The 15,895-nt window shown below is 42.1% G+C and overlaps 1 protein-coding gene across 1 annotated transcript in view; it reads left to right on the top strand.

The window, feature by feature from the left end:
- The window catches only part of LOC126095429 (microtubule-associated protein futsch-like), a 128,662-nt gene that overhangs the window by 93,793 nt on the left and 18,974 nt on the right, over positions 1 to 15,895 (top strand). Inside the window, exon 7 of the mRNA XM_049910224.1 lies at positions 4,445 to 4,728. Coding sequence (XP_049766181.1) covers positions 4,445 to 4,728 — 284 coding nt within the window. The remainder of the gene's footprint in view (positions 1 to 4,444; positions 4,729 to 15,895) is intronic.

Raw genomic sequence — 15,895 nt, 5'->3', positions numbered from 1 at the left:
GGTAAAAAATCGGCATATCAGTTGCCCACAGTAGCAGTGCTAAAATTTTTAGTTCTTAAATAAAACTTTCTAAAAAAGTAATATTTATTCGTAAAATTGCCTTTGCTTTGAAAATATTGGGAAAAGCGATGACTGCTATTTTAATAACGACGACGACAGTTAGGAACTAGCGGCAAAGACATGACATCACAAACGGTATAGCACTGTAGAGACAATGAATTACTACTTGCCGTGTGGAGTGGCCTATGTGAACGTAAGCATGTACTGTACGTGCAGCGTGCAAGCCTTGCTCCCAACTTGTCTATACTGTAGTTCCATACTATTGTCCTCCGACATCGGTTGTATTTCATAATGGCACCATGCTTAGCATGGAAGTGTGTTTAGAAGTGTCGCGATAGTGAATTACAATGCTCTGTTTCTTTAAATAACTAAAAACTGAAGGAGGAACAACAAAGTTGCGACATCGTGTAAGGAAAAAACATCCAAATGTCCCCTGGAAGAGAAGTTTAGTTTAGTCGATGTTTCTGTAGTGTTACTGACATGCTATAAACTTGGATAATAGCTCAACCCCTAATTTTTTGGCTGGGGAAAATTTGATACCATCCAAAAGTGACGATGCAAGAAAGTCATCAACTTGTGGCCTTTCGCTCTCCTCACAGCGCCCTTCTCTTTCACCTTCGGCACCTTTGCAGGAGACATTGATACCTGTTTCTGCCACAGTCTCAACACCTTACAGGTCGAGATCTCCTACTCCCTCATGCAAGAACCCCCCCCCCCCTCTCCTACTAAACCTCCAGAAATGTCTCAGTTTAGCCGTTGAGTCCGTAGATGGTGGTACAAGGGGCGTACAGTATACCACGCTTTCCCACCCGTGGTTTGGGATAATTAAGCCGAGCGCTCTAAGGCGCTGCAGTCATGGACTGTGCGGCTGGTCCCGGCGGAGGTTCGAGTCCTCCCTCGGGTATGGGTATGGGTGTGTGTGTGTGTGTGTGTGTGTGTGTGTGTGTGTCCTTAGGATAATTTAGGTTAAGTAGTGTGTAAGCTTAGGGACTGATGACCTTGGCAGTTAAGTCCCTTAAGATTTCACACACATTTGAACATTTTTGATAATTAAGCCAGTCCGTCCTAGAACTGAATTTGTGAGCTACAGCGTAGGAATTCTTCCCACCTGTTATATGGGAATGCTCTCGTAGTTTGTTTCCTTGAAGAGCCGTAGCAGCGTCGTCGAATTCTGTAAGTGCAATGCCACTGTCTACGTTTCTAGGTAATGAAGCGGAAAGGAGGTTTTTACATTAATTTTTTACACTGGGCGTCATTTTGTTGCTTTTGTTTAAAAACACATTAATGAACATGTTTACACTGATTATGTGTTAATTAACAATACGAGAGCATGGTCTACCGCATGACTAGGTCGAAAGGCAACCTATCGACGACTGACAGCTATGGGGCACAGCCTGTAACTTGAGTGTACAGTCTGTATAGTTTGTATAAGATCATACATCTTCGGTTATGCCAAAGTTATTCTTTTATTTATTATCAATGTTTCCTCGCATTGTAAAATCACTGAAAGATGAAACTTCCTGGCGGATTAAAACTGTGTGCCCGACCGAGACTCGAACTCGGGACCTTTGCCTTTCGCGGGCAAGTGCTCTACCATCTGAGCTACCGAAGCACGACTCACGCCCGGTACTCACAACTTTGTGTTTGTGAACCTCTTCGTTATGCAGTTTTCGCCACTCTCCGCTAATGTCATCCCTTTTTGCTCGGAAAATTTTACTCAAATTTTGTTTTCATTTTGCACAGTGAGAGACCAAGTCTCACACCCATACAGCATAACTGGTAGAATAATAGTTTTGTATATTCTAATCTTTAAATTCCTAGACAGTATCCGTGATGAAAGTAACCTATTCAGTGACAAGTAGCAAGCATTTCCCGCCCGTAATCTCTTCTTCAGTTCGGATTCAATCTCATTTCTCGAATACTTAAATGTGTTCACTTTTTCAAATTGCATGTCTCCAACTCTTAACATTTCCTGATCTACTGCTGTTGGCATTCTAGTAGTAACCAGGTATTTAGTTTTGCCTTCACTTATCCCTAGACCTACATCTTCTCTAGCCTTGGTTAACGCATACGCATTTGCTGTTACAGATTCTTTCCTATCGCTCATGATGTTTAGATCATCTGCGTACCCTAATATCTTAATATTTCTATTTAACTCCACACCCTCTGAATTATCCGCTGCCATTCGAACAATATATTCTAGGACTAAATTAAAAAGTAGCGGAGACAGGGCATCTCCCTGCTTAAGTACGTTCTTTATTACAAATTCTTCTGACTCCAATTTCCACACGCGTACTCTACCTTTTGTGTTTTTCAAACTCGCTTTTATAAGTCTAACATACTTCTTTGGTATTCCAAGTTCCAAAAGAGTTCTGTACAATTTTGATTGCAATACTGAATCATGTGCTTTTGTAAAATCTATGAAAAGATTATGAACTGGTTTATTGTATTCCCAGTTCTTTTCCAAAATTTGACACAGGGTGAATATTTGGTCTATAGTTGATCTGTTCCTCCAAAAGGCAGCTTGGTAGTCCCCCACAATTTCATCTGCATATGGTGTAAGCCTGCTTAGCAGCATATTAGAGAAAATTTTGGAACATACTGGTAATAGCGGTATCCCTCTATAATTACTACAATCCATTTTGTCGCTCTTCTTAAAAATTGGGATCAGAATCGACTCCTGCAGCTCTTCAGGTATCATCTCTGTTCTGCAGTTCGCCGCTTTACCTCCGAGGATGTCTCCCGCAGTTGGAGACGAAACGTCAGAAGAGAGTTTTATACTTCGACCACGGCCTATCAGCCCGGAAGTTTTAAGTGAAGACAATACCGGCCGTGAAAGCTTACATTGTATGATCATCTCTGAGTTCCATACTTTAGTTATCACTTTGTGAACTACTTCCACCAATTTCTATCCCCCATTTTTAACTAATTTGGGAACTATAGCAATAAAAAACTGAAAATCGGTTATTTCAGAAACGGTTATTTTGCGTACTTTCAACAGTCAGGTTAAACTAAAGACAAAAAAAACGTCGAAAGCGACAGCTGGTTTCAACAAAAAAGCCATCCCTGCCGTTTCCCGAGCATAATGAACTGTGGCGTGTAGTCGAACAACAAACACATTTCCACGGCTTTCCGCCGACCTTCGTCTTGACAGCTTCCCGTAACCTCGTTCGAAGATTTCGATAGCATACTCCTCTACTTGTTTGTCCCTTACAAGAATCATCCCACGGCACTCTCAAAAATTACTCAGTTTCAACTTGCCGGTGATGTTCAAAATGTGTCTGAAATCTTATGGGACTTAACTGCTAAGGTCATCAGTCCCTAAGCTTACACACTACTTAACCTAAATTATCCTAAGGACAAACACACACACCCATGCCCGAGGGAGGACTCGAACCTACGCCGGAACCAGCCGCACGGTCCATGAGTGCAGCGCGTTTGACCGCTCGGCTAATCCCGAGCAGCCCTGAGTCAACAGATGTGGACGTTTGCAAGACAACAACCATCTGCACGAACAGTTCGACGACGTTTGCAGCAGCATGGACTATCAGCTCGGAGACCATGGCTGCGGTTACCCTTGACGCTGCATCACAGATAGAAGCGCCTGCGATTGTGTACTCAATGACGAACCTGTGTGCACGAATGGCAAAACGTAATTTTTCCAAGATAAATCCAGGTTCTGTTTACAGCATCATGATGGTCGCATCCGTGTTTGGCGACATCGAGGTGAACGCACATCGGAAGCGTGTCTTCGTCATCGCCATACTGGCGTATCACCCGGCGTGATGGTATGGGGTGCCTTTGGATACACGTCGCGGTCACGTCTTGTTCGCATTGACGGCACTTTAAACAGTGGACGTTACATTTCAGATGTGTTACAACCCGTGTCTCTACCTTAATTCGATCCCTGCGAAACTCTACATTTCAGCAGGATAATGCACGACCGCACGTTGCAGGTCCTGTACGAGCCTTTCTGGATACAGAAATGTTTGACTGCTGCCCTGGCCAGCACATTCTCCAGATCTCTCACCAACTGAAAAGTCTTGAAGCTGCATGGGCAGCTGTACCTGTACACGCCATCCAAGCTCTGTTTGACTCAATGCCCAGGCGTATCAACGCCGTTATTACGGCCAGAGGTGGTTGTTCTGGGTACTGATTTCTCAGGATCTAGTATAATTTATTTGTCCAATGAATACCCGTTTATCATCTGCATTTCTTCTTGGTGTAGCAATTTTAATGGCCAGTAGTGTATTATTATTAATATTAAACTTAAAGCAGCAAGGCATTTTTTACTTTTTAGAGTTTTTTGTGTCAGGTGTTTTATTAATTTAGCTTTTTCTCTACTGTTGGAAGTGGAATTAATGAAAAATGTTGTGATGCGTAGGAGCGGAAACACGCAGCGTCTCCGGACGGCGACAAGGACCGCGACCCGCTGTTGATCGACCTGACGCTGGAGGCGCACGAGATGGTGGTCAACCTGCACCACCTGGCGCTCAAGCCGCACGCCTGCTACAGCTCGTCCGACCCCATCAATCTGTACCACAAGGTGGGCCACGGCAAGCTCGACATGTACGTGCTGAGCCCGGCTCGCGACAGCCGAGACCTCAAAGAGTTCCTCGCGCGGTGGAACGCCACCGACACGTCCAAGATCTTCTCCAGCGGAGGCAGGTCAGTACACGCCGAAGCGAGCGCCAGCTCTCAACGGCTGCGGATAACAATATCCTGTTTAAGACACAAGGAAGTTACAGACATTGACTGCGACTGGGCATTGATTTGAATCGACGGGGAAAGTTGAATATTTGTGCCGAACTGGGACTCGAAGCCGGGCCTCTGATTTACTAGGCAGGTGCTCTGACGACTAAGCCATCCAGACACAGTGGTCATCACAATTTCACGAACTATCCTCCCGTCAGACCCAAATTCTGAACTTATCGCCACACTACTAATGTCGTCACCCTTGCCCATTATCCTCATTACTCGCAGCATTTTGCAGATTCCCATAACAGTTCGACCCTGGTGTGCATCTGCACTGAAGAGAAAAGTGGCCACCGTCGCCTTAATTACACAGGGTGGTCCATTGATAGTGACTGGGTCAAATGGATATCAACTGCGTTTTTTTAAGTTGGAACCCCCATTTTTTATTACCTATTCGTGTAGTACGTAAAGAAATATGAATGTTTTAGTTGGACCACTTTTTTTCGCTTTTTGTGATAGATGGCGCTGTAATAGTCACAAACGTGTAAGTACGTGGTATCACGTAACATTCCGCCAGTGTGGACGGTATTTGCTTCGTGTTAAAATGGACCGTTTACCAATTGCGTAAAAGGTCGGTATCGTGTTGATGTATGGCTGTTGTCATCAAAATGCCCAACGGCCGTGTGCTATGTATGCAGCTCGGTATCCTGGACAACATCATCCAAGTGTCCGGACCGTTCGCCGGATAGTTACGTTATTTAAGGAAACAGGAAGTGTTCAGCCACATGTCAAACGTCAATCGCGACCTGCAACAAATGGCTCTGAGCACTATGGGACTTAACATCTATGGTCATCAGTCCCCTAGTACTTAGAACTACTTAAACCTAACTAACCTAAGGACAGCACACAACACCCAGCCATCACGAGGCAGAGAAAATCCCTGACCCCGCCGGGAATCGAACCCGGGAACCCGGGCGTGGGAAGCGAGAACGCTACCGCACGACCACGAGATGCGGGCCCTGCAACAAATGATGATGCCCAAGTAGGTGTTTTAGCTGCTGTCGCGGCTAATCCGCAAACCAGTAGCAGACAAATTGTACGAGAATCGAGAATCTCAAAAACGTCGGTGTTGAGAATGCTACATCGACATCGATTGCACCCGTACCATACTTCTATGCACCAGGAATTGCATGGCGACGACTTTGAACGTTGTGTACAGTTCTGCCACTGGGTACAAGAGAAATTACGGGACGATGACAGATTTTTTGCGCGCGTTCTATTTAGCGACGAAGCGTCATTCACCAACAGCGGTAACGTAAACCGTCATAATATGCACTATTGGGGAACGGAAAATCCACGATCACTGCGACAAGTGGAACATCAGCGACCTTTTCGGGTTAATGTATAGTGCGATATTATGGGAGGAAGGACAGTTGGCCCCCATTTTATCAATGGCAATCTAAATGGTGCAATGTATGCTGATTTTCTACGTAATGTTCTACCGATGTTACAACAAGATGTTTCACTGCATGACAGAATGGCTATGTACTTCAAACATGATGGATGTCCGGCACATAACTCGCGTGCGGTCGAAGCAGTATTGAATAGCATATTTCATGACAGGTGTATTGGTCGTCGAAGCACCATACCATGGCCAGCACCTTCACCGGATCTATCGTGATCCACCGACAACGCCTGACAACATGAGTCAGCGCATTGTCAATGCATGTGTGAACATTACGGAAGGCGACCTACTCGCTGTTGAGAGGAATGTCGTTACACGTATTTCCAAATGCATTGAGGTTGACGGACATAATTTAGACCATTTATTGCATTAATGTGGTAATTACAGGTAATCACGCTGTAACAGCATGCGTTCTCAGAAATGTTAAGTTCACAAAGGTACATGTATCACATTGGAACAACAGAAATAAAATGTTCAAACGTACCGACGTTCGGCATTTTAATTTAAAAAACCTACCTGTTACCAACTGTTCGTCTGAAGTGTGAGCCATATGTTTTTTACTATTACGAGGTGCATTCAAGTTCTAAGGCCTCCGATTTTTTTTCTAATTAACTACTCACCCGGAATCGATGAAACTGGCATTACTTCTCGACGTAATCGCCCTGCAGACGTACACATTTTTCACAATGATGATGCCATGATTCCATGGCAGCGGCGAAGGCTTCTTTAGGAGTCTGTTTTGACCACTGGAAAATCGCTGAGGCAATAGCAGCACGGCTGGTGAATGTGCGGCCACGGAGAGCGTCTTTCATTGTTGGAAAAAGCCAAAAGTCTCTAGGAGCCAGGTCAGGTGAGTAGGGAGCATGAGGAATCACTTCAAAGTTGTTACCACGAAGAAACTGTTGCGTAACGTTAGCTCGATGTGCGGGTGCGTTGTCTTGGTGAAACAGCACACGCGCAGCCCTTCCCGGACGTTTTTGTTGCAGTGCAGGAAGGAATTTGTTCTTCAAAACATTTTCATAGGATGCACCTGTTACTGTAGTGCTCTTTGGAACGCAATGGGTAAGGATTACGCCCTCGCTGTCCCAGAACATGGACACCATCGTTTTTTCAGCACTGGCGGTTACCCGAAATTTTTTTGGTGGCAGTGAATCTGTGTGCTTCCATTGAGCTGACTGGCGCTTTGTTTCTGGATTGAAAAATGGCATCCACGTCTCATCCATTGTCACAACCGACGAAAAGAAGGTCCCATTCATGCTGTCGTTGCGCGTCAACATTGCTTGACAACATGCCACACACGCAGCTGTGTGGTCGTCCGTCAGCATTCGTGGCACCCACCTGGATGACACTTTTCGCATTTTCAGGTCGTCATGCAGGATTGTGTGCACAGAACCCACAGAAATGCCAACTCTGGAGGCTATCTGTTCAACAGTCATTCGGCGATCCCCCAAAACAATTCTCTCCACTTTCTCGATCATGTCGTCAGACCGGCTAGTGCGAGCCCGAGCTTGTTTCGGTTTGTTGTCAGACGATGTTCTGCCTTCATTAAACTGTCGCACCCACAAACGCACTTTCGACACATCCATAGCTCCATCACCACATGTCTCCTTCAATTGTCGATGAATTTCAATTGGTTTCACACCACGCAAATTCAGAAAACGAATGATTGCACGCTGTTCAAGTAAGGAAAACGTCGCCATTTTAAGTATTTAAAACAGTTCTCATTCTCGCCGCTGGCGGTAAAATTCCATCTGCCATACGTATTGACAATGAACGCGGCCTCATTTTAAAACAATGTGCATGTTTCTATCTCTTTCCAGTCCGTAGAAAAAAATTGGAGGCCTTAGAACTTGAATGCACCTCGTACAGCACCACAAAGCGAAAAAAGTGGTCCAACTAAAACATTCATATTTCTTTACGTACTACACGAATATGTAATAAAAAATGGGGGTTCCTATTTTAAAAAAGGCAGTTGATATCCGTTTGACCTATGGCAGCGCCATCTAAGAGGGCAACCATAGCGCCATCTGGTTTTCGCCTTCAAGCTAGACATGTTTCTTTCTTTGAAGCTTTTAGTTTGACGCTTATTTCGTGAGATATTTGGCCTGGTCACGATCAATAGACCACCCTGTATACATGTGGTGTCTATTCTTTCTGACGTGTCTGAACCACACATACATATAACTAAGGTGAGGACGGCTAGTGATCTCGTCAATGCCAATGCACACCATGCTCGAACTCTTACGGGTATCTGTGAAATACCGCGAGGAATGAGAATAATGGGCAAGGGGGCAGTGCATTAGTGTGTGGATAAGTTGAGAATTTGGGTCTGACGAGACGTGTGTTTCGTCAACGTCCCTGCCGCAGGGCTAACATCTGTTCCTTTCAGATCACCGAAGTTGCGCGTTGTCGGGCTGGGGCCCTATACCATATCGTTCGTACCGATCGGTGCTGTACGTAAGTCTCGGTAGTGACGTCATTTTCGGTTCTTTATCCGAATTTCCTATTCAGTAAGCTTCTGAGACCTGTTACCGAATGGTCCTCTCGCCGATTTTTCGACAACTGTACTAAGAGGTTTTGGATTTCGGTATGGCCCTGTCGTTCGGTTACCTGTGGTTTATTTGCACCTATAATTTCTATTTTAAACATATTGGGCGGTTTCAGCTTTCGATTTAGTGATTGTGTTATTGAAGAATCACCACAGGACGCGTCCAGTTGGAAAGTTTCATTTTTTTCCCTTTGTTAGAAATATGATTAAGTTATGTTGTTGTTGTGTATGATTACAACATCCAAAAAAAAACGTTTTCGGTCAATATTCTCTCATAATGCCTGTTATTTTTATGCAGTTAAGAGTTTAAAGATCATTAAGTATCAAGACATCGGCTCTGCTTACGTATATTACATGACTGTTACCTGAAATTTCTAGTGACTTTGCTTACCCTTTTCCGCAAATAGTTTACTTATTAACTATCGAAACGCGTTTAAAACTTTTAAGTAACAATGCAAAAGAATTTTGTGAAGTCTCATAGAGGAAACCTCCGAAAATTTCATGCATTTACGACTTACGCCCACGTCATTCGGCAACGAAGTCAGCCTGCGTCTCTCTCCAATGGAACTACTAAAAAAGGAAAAAAAAGAAAGAAAAAAAGCATGGAGAGCTTGCGAGTTGTACTAGCGAAGTTGTTAAGGCGACGAACTGCCGTGGCAAAGGGCGTGGGTTCGTATATTGTTAGATGCCAAAATATTAATATTTTTTTCCTCTCCGTGTTCGCAACGCATTCTAAGACTTCATTAATCGTCCAAGTTTAGCATTTTTCTGAAATATTCGTTATAATTTACACGTAAGAGCGCGCTTTCTCAGTAACGAGTATCTCCGATTTCGTGACTTCCATATGTTTAAGAAATGAAAGATGAAATTACTGATCGTGAAACAACTGTTAGTGACATTTATACTATTTCTTGTCACAAATAATTCATCATTTTTTCGGAATAGGTAGCGATTTCCGAGAGTTGTGGTCAGGCAGGAATCTAAGAGCACAACGTAAATTACTGCAAATGAAACTAGCAGAAATCGTCTTTATACTTTAGCTTGTCACAAGTATTTATCGGCTATCGAATCCTTAACAACAGTAGACGGAGATGAAAGGTTCCCGCCACAACATTTTCAGACGATACCACCATATATGAAACAATGTGATTCATCAGATGCATGTTATGAACTACAACGAACTTCTATAACTGCACTCTCCACATGTTCTCGAAAAGGTGATTTTTATAAATTTTGCTATGAAGCAAATCGTTGATGTATCATATAGGAAAGTAGGCTACTTCATCATTTGGATCTCTAGGAGCGAGCTACAACCAAATTCTATGCGTCTTCTTATTCTTTGACACTCTCTTAAACAATTTTTCGGGTTTGTGGAGAGTCACTAATGCCACACGGAGAAAACCATTTTCTTTAGGTGCTCTGCCCAGTGGCAGGGTCTAGTTTAGCAGGGGATACAACCCGTCAGCTTTGACCAATGACGTCAGAATTGGCCAGAGAGCATGTATTACAAAGATGAAACAGCTGAGAAGAATGTTCAGAAACAAAGGAATGCAAGAGAGAAAAACTGTACTTTACATATATAAGGGCCAGAAGCATTTTCACGTTAACGATATCTCCTGTTTGTATCTTAGTATTTCTCCGCAAAATAGAATGGAAAGAAATGAATGAAATATATTACTAGCAAAGAATACATCACGTTACATGTATGTCATTTGTATCTCGAAACTCTGTAGAACTGTATTGCTCAAGTGCAGTACGGGATAAAGGTAATAATAATTGTAATAATGATAATGATAATAATAATAATAATTATTATTATTATTATTATTATTATTATTATTATTATTATTATTATTATTATTATTATTATTTGTATCCCGCACTGCACTTAAGCAATAAAGTTCAGCGGACGTCGATTTCTTAGTTTCAACTAGCATTGCTGTCCTGTTGTTCACTTGAACTATGTATCCCCTGCTTCACTAAACCGTAAATGAAACACCGGATACAAATTAAAAGCTCACTCGAAGTGTGTTGCTTAAGTACAGTACGGAATACGAGTTTGTCGTAACTCGATTTCTTCGTTTTCACTAGCATTACTGTCCTGTTCTTCACTTGAACGATGTGTGCTCCGCTTCAGTAAACTGTAAGTGTAACACGGGATACAAATTGTAGATGTGTTGTTTATTTCGTCTCCGCTATTACTAACAGTCCTTTCTTACCTACATATCAGTACTACTGACGACAGAAGGACCTACGTATGTAATACATGTATACCAGTCTTCCATTGACCTCTATATATGTACACTGGTAACGAAAAGGTGGAGATAGACGTAAGTTACATTTGCAACCTGTACCACAACTGAACTACATGGAGACAAGAAGACGACACATGTAGAATTTGTAACCCGTACTTCTCTATGGGCTACAGTTTTCTTGTTGCCTTGGACGCTAATAGTATCCCATTCGTTACTTGAGCTATATAGCTATACGCAAAATTTGTACCTTGTTTGCCAATTGACATATATAGTGTCGGTGTAAAGGCGAAGTGAAGGACGGGATACAAATTTTAGTTGTGTCGTGAGTGTAAAGGCGAAGTGAGGGGCAGGATGCAAATTTCAGTTGTGACAGGGTTTTCGCCTGTGATATAGTAAGTACACATTCGAAAATGTCGTACTGATACTGGTGCTGGGAAACGAAAGAATATCGACAGCTGAGAAATTTCTATTACGTAAAGTCAAAATAGTGAAATACAGTGATAGAAGCAAATGGAAACGTGAACTTACCACACGGAAATATCGAGGAATAACCGAAGCTCGCCTAGACAGACAGTAACGAAAATTACATACCCACAAACAGACAAATCCATTCCTATAAACGAAAATAGGACAGTATAAATTGCTCTACAATAACAAACTGATACTCCAACTTACCTCAATATCATTGCGAATAATTTTAATGTACAATGAAAGCGCTTATCCAGAACACAGAACTGTTTTATTATCTATGCCTCGAAGTGAAGACATTACTATCTATGACTAATGTATGACGTCATTGGTCAAAGGCGACGGGTTGTATCCCCTGCTTCACTAGACCCCAGTGGCATTATCCCCATACACAGCGTAAATGTTTCAGCCTGCTTCCGCTGCACTTGCCTGTTGAACTGAAACAGAAAAATATATCGGAAATGTTCCTATTTCTCAACTTGTCACTCCATTTTGTAGCGTCTACGGCTCCTCTCACTACCTCCAAACGACAAAATGTGAACTCAAATAGGAACAGTGAACTGTAAATAGAAAATGACAGTTGATAAATAAACCCATAGCAACCCGCATACCGACATGCACAACAAAAAGGCTACGAACTTATGCACTAGCCTAGTATGTTTAAATGCATTATACAATTTGAGACGCCATTACAAATGTCTCTAAATGTCGTTTTTCTTCTGCTCATTGTGTTCTATTACAACAGCTTTAATTAATTTAATGATCCTTGCGACAAACGTCACATTTGAAGACGACCATTTCTGCAATGCGGATTCCCTGTCTATGTTATTTCTGTATCAAAATTTATACCATAGCGGCTGACCGATAGGAGTCGCGCACGCCCATGGGCTGTCAGTATTGGAAGACAAACACTAAAACATCTAACCCCTGACATCCTGCAGCCCAGCAATTTCGGCGTTACTTACCCCGTTGCCCACGAGGTAAGTGGGTAACTTTACTTACAAGGAGAACACCCGAGAATCAAATTTTTCGTATTTTATTTGTGGTATGTGAAGTTCAGAACACAGTTATTACTCCACCCAAATAAATCGACGCAACTCTCAAACTTTTTCGAGAAAATCAACTTTGGAGGTTTTCGGCGACTTTAATTCGCAAATATTTAACAAGAAATTCGCCAAACAGCCGTGTAAACTGAGAAGTTATTTTATTTTCGCTACCAGCTTCGGCAATTTAATATGCTATCTTCAGGCCCCTGTGTAATAAAGACTATACATGTAGTGTGTATCAAGGAGTACCGCAGCAAGCTTTACAAAAGGTGACGGGTAATAATAAAAGCATTTGAAACTACAAAATGCAGCACAGCAAAATAGAATGTGTACATACAGGTTAGCACTGAGACAGTTTGAACATCGTAGAGTTGTAAGAGAGCATGTTGTTGTTGTGGTCTTCAGTCCTGAGACTGGTTTGATGCAGCTCTCCATGCTACTCTAGCCTGTGCAAGCTTCTTCATCTCCCAGTACCTACTGCAACCTACATCATTCTGAATCTGCTTGGTGTATTCGTCTCTTGGTCTCCCTCTATGATTTTTACCCTCCACGCTGCCCTCCAATACTAAATTGGTGATCCCTTGATGCCTCAGAACATGTCCTGCCAACCGATCCCTTCTTCTAGTCAAGTTGTGCCACACACTTCTCTTCTCCCCAATCCTATTCAACACCTCCTCATTAGTTATGTGATCTACCCATGAGAGCATACCAATCATTAAAAAGACCAAAAATAGACAATCTACAATCAGAATCTCAGCCGAACAAAGCTTGACAATTTTTTTAATATCAAAAATATTACATAATTCTTAGAGATGAGAAAACCCTATTTCGTTTGAGAACCTATCCTCACCCAAAGTAAAATGTCGTACAATAATCTATGAAGTACATAATAGTGTGCGTATCTACAGCCTTATAAGTATTATCACTACTGGTCATATATCATAATCGGTTGTCACAGTATCAAAAATGCAACCTGCCGCAAAATCCAATGGCAGGCGACGTATTAAGTGAATAACGGCATGCAGTTTGCACGGCTCTTAGGCGAATTTGTTTGTTAAATATTTGACCAGTCGCTGTCTCACGTCCACAATGGATCAAAAGTGACTTAATTCACAAACGTTAAGGCGATTTTCATTGCGAGCTATGTTGACTCACTTCATAGTGTTCAAAAAAAATGTTCAAATGTGTGTGAAATCTTATGGGACTTAACTGCTATGGTCATCAGTCCCTAAGCTTACACACTACTTAACCTAAATCATCCTAAGGACAAACACACACACCCATGCCCGAGGGAGGACTCGAACCTCCGCCGGGACCAGCCGCTCAGTCCATGACTGCAGCGCCTAGACCGCTCGGCTCACTTCATAGTGTCGAAAATAGTAATCACTTGATCAAAGGACCACTGGTTCGGATACTGCTGTGGTTTTTCCGTTTTATTTATTTATTTATTTATTTATTTATTTTTGTTCAGTTACCTACAACATTTAACTGTAAAATTCATCAAATGTGCGCTAATTAATACGTATCTAAACTTTTTTATGAAAAATCAAACAACAGAAAATCCGGGATGGAATAATGACAATAATATGAAAAGGGTAGATTGCTACTCACCATATAGCGGAGATGTCGAATTCCAGGCAGGCACAATAAAAACACTACCATACACATAAGCTTCCGAAATAGACAAAATACACTCACATTCACGCAAACGCAGCTCACACACATATAACCATTGTCTCTGGCTGCCGGGGTGAGACTGGCGACAGCCAGATAAGTCTATTTCGAAAGAAGGCATTCTGGCCGAAAGGTTACGTGTTTAGTCGTCTGTTGTGCCTGTCTGCGGCTCAACATCGCCGCTATGGTCAGTAGCAATTTATCCTTCTCATAATATAGTCTTATTTTTATGAAAAATACACATCTTGTTAGTAGTTACATATAGCATGAATTGCAAATATAATTTGTTAATGATAGCATCGCGGTCGTAGGCGCCTTGCCACTATTCGCGCGGCTCTCACTGTCGGAGGTTCGAGTCTTCCCACGGGCATGGGTGTGTGTGTTGTACTTAGGGTAAGATAGTTGAAGTTAAGGTAGGTAGTGTGCAAGCCAATCGTTAGTAAAAAATGTTTAAATTAAGAATCATTACAAATTTATTAACAGTCTTTTATAGAACATCGATAATAAAGAATTTATACTTGGAATGAAAACTGGAATAGCGTTTGTGACTATTATTAGAAACAAGATGATTTGCATTTTTTGCAAGAAAGGCAATGGTGATTAGATACGTGTTAATTATCATATATATGACGAATTTCATATTTAAATGAAGCAGGAATTGGAACTGAACGAAAAGCGTGAATTACCCAGTTATCGTTCTTGAACGTTACCGAGTGAACCACGCAGTCCATTGCAAAATCGCTTTAACCGTAATAAATTACAGACCCCCGGAAATCGCCAGCCGGTGTGGCCGAGCGGTTCTAGGCGCTTCAGTCTGGAACCGCGCGACCGATACGGTCGCAGGTTCGAATCCTCCCTCGGGCATGGATGTGTGTAATGTCCTTAGGTTAGTTAGGCTTAAGTATTTCTAAGTTCTAGGGGACTGATTATCTCAGATGTTAAGTCCCATAGTGCTCAGAGCCATTTGAACCCGGAAATCTTCAAAGTCGATTTTCTCGAGAATTTTTTAGAGTTGCATCGAACTTCTTCGGCTTGTAGATATTTGAACTCTGAACTTTACATACCACAAATATAAAAAATTACGACGGTAATTAAAATTAAGCACATCTTAAAATATTAATGTCTCTGTAAGTAGTTTTGTTTGTTACTGAGCAGGGAAACAAGGCTATTAAGAGGCTCTTAACGTCATTTGACGTTCTTGGATTCAGCTGTTAGATGCTAGAGGCAAAGTGTTACGAAATACGCCAGAGAACCATGACGCGCACGAATATTTGATTCAGCCCGCACGCCGCCGCTGATCTAGATGCTACCAGTAATCTCCACTGCCCAAACCCCCATTATTCAAGGAACGTATAACAGTTCCCCTTTAAGAAAAGACAGTTTTTCACGCATCTCAATATCTCCTGAATTATGTGTCGTACTGTGACATATTTTTGCAGACACGTTCATAGGTATACGGCTATACTGTCCGCAAAATGTGTTGCAAACAGATTTATTATTGAAGGAATAATAAACCGAAATGCAGTACCTGATGAAGAAGTTTTGCTACATGAACAGCGAAAACGTAGTAAGCGTTTTCTTTTATGACTTTGTGGTGGGTATGAGTGAGAAAAAGTTTCGAAAAGCAGTTTAATTTATGTGTAAAGTTCGTTGGAAGTTGCCAAGTGCTCTCATTCACAAATAC

The sequence above is a fragment of the Schistocerca cancellata genome, chromosome 8 (assembly GCF_023864275.1).
Source record: "Schistocerca cancellata isolate TAMUIC-IGC-003103 chromosome 8, iqSchCanc2.1, whole genome shotgun sequence".
NCBI lineage: Eukaryota > Metazoa > Arthropoda > Insecta > Orthoptera > Acrididae > Schistocerca > Schistocerca cancellata.
This window is presented reverse-complemented; position numbering and strand designations above follow the sequence as displayed.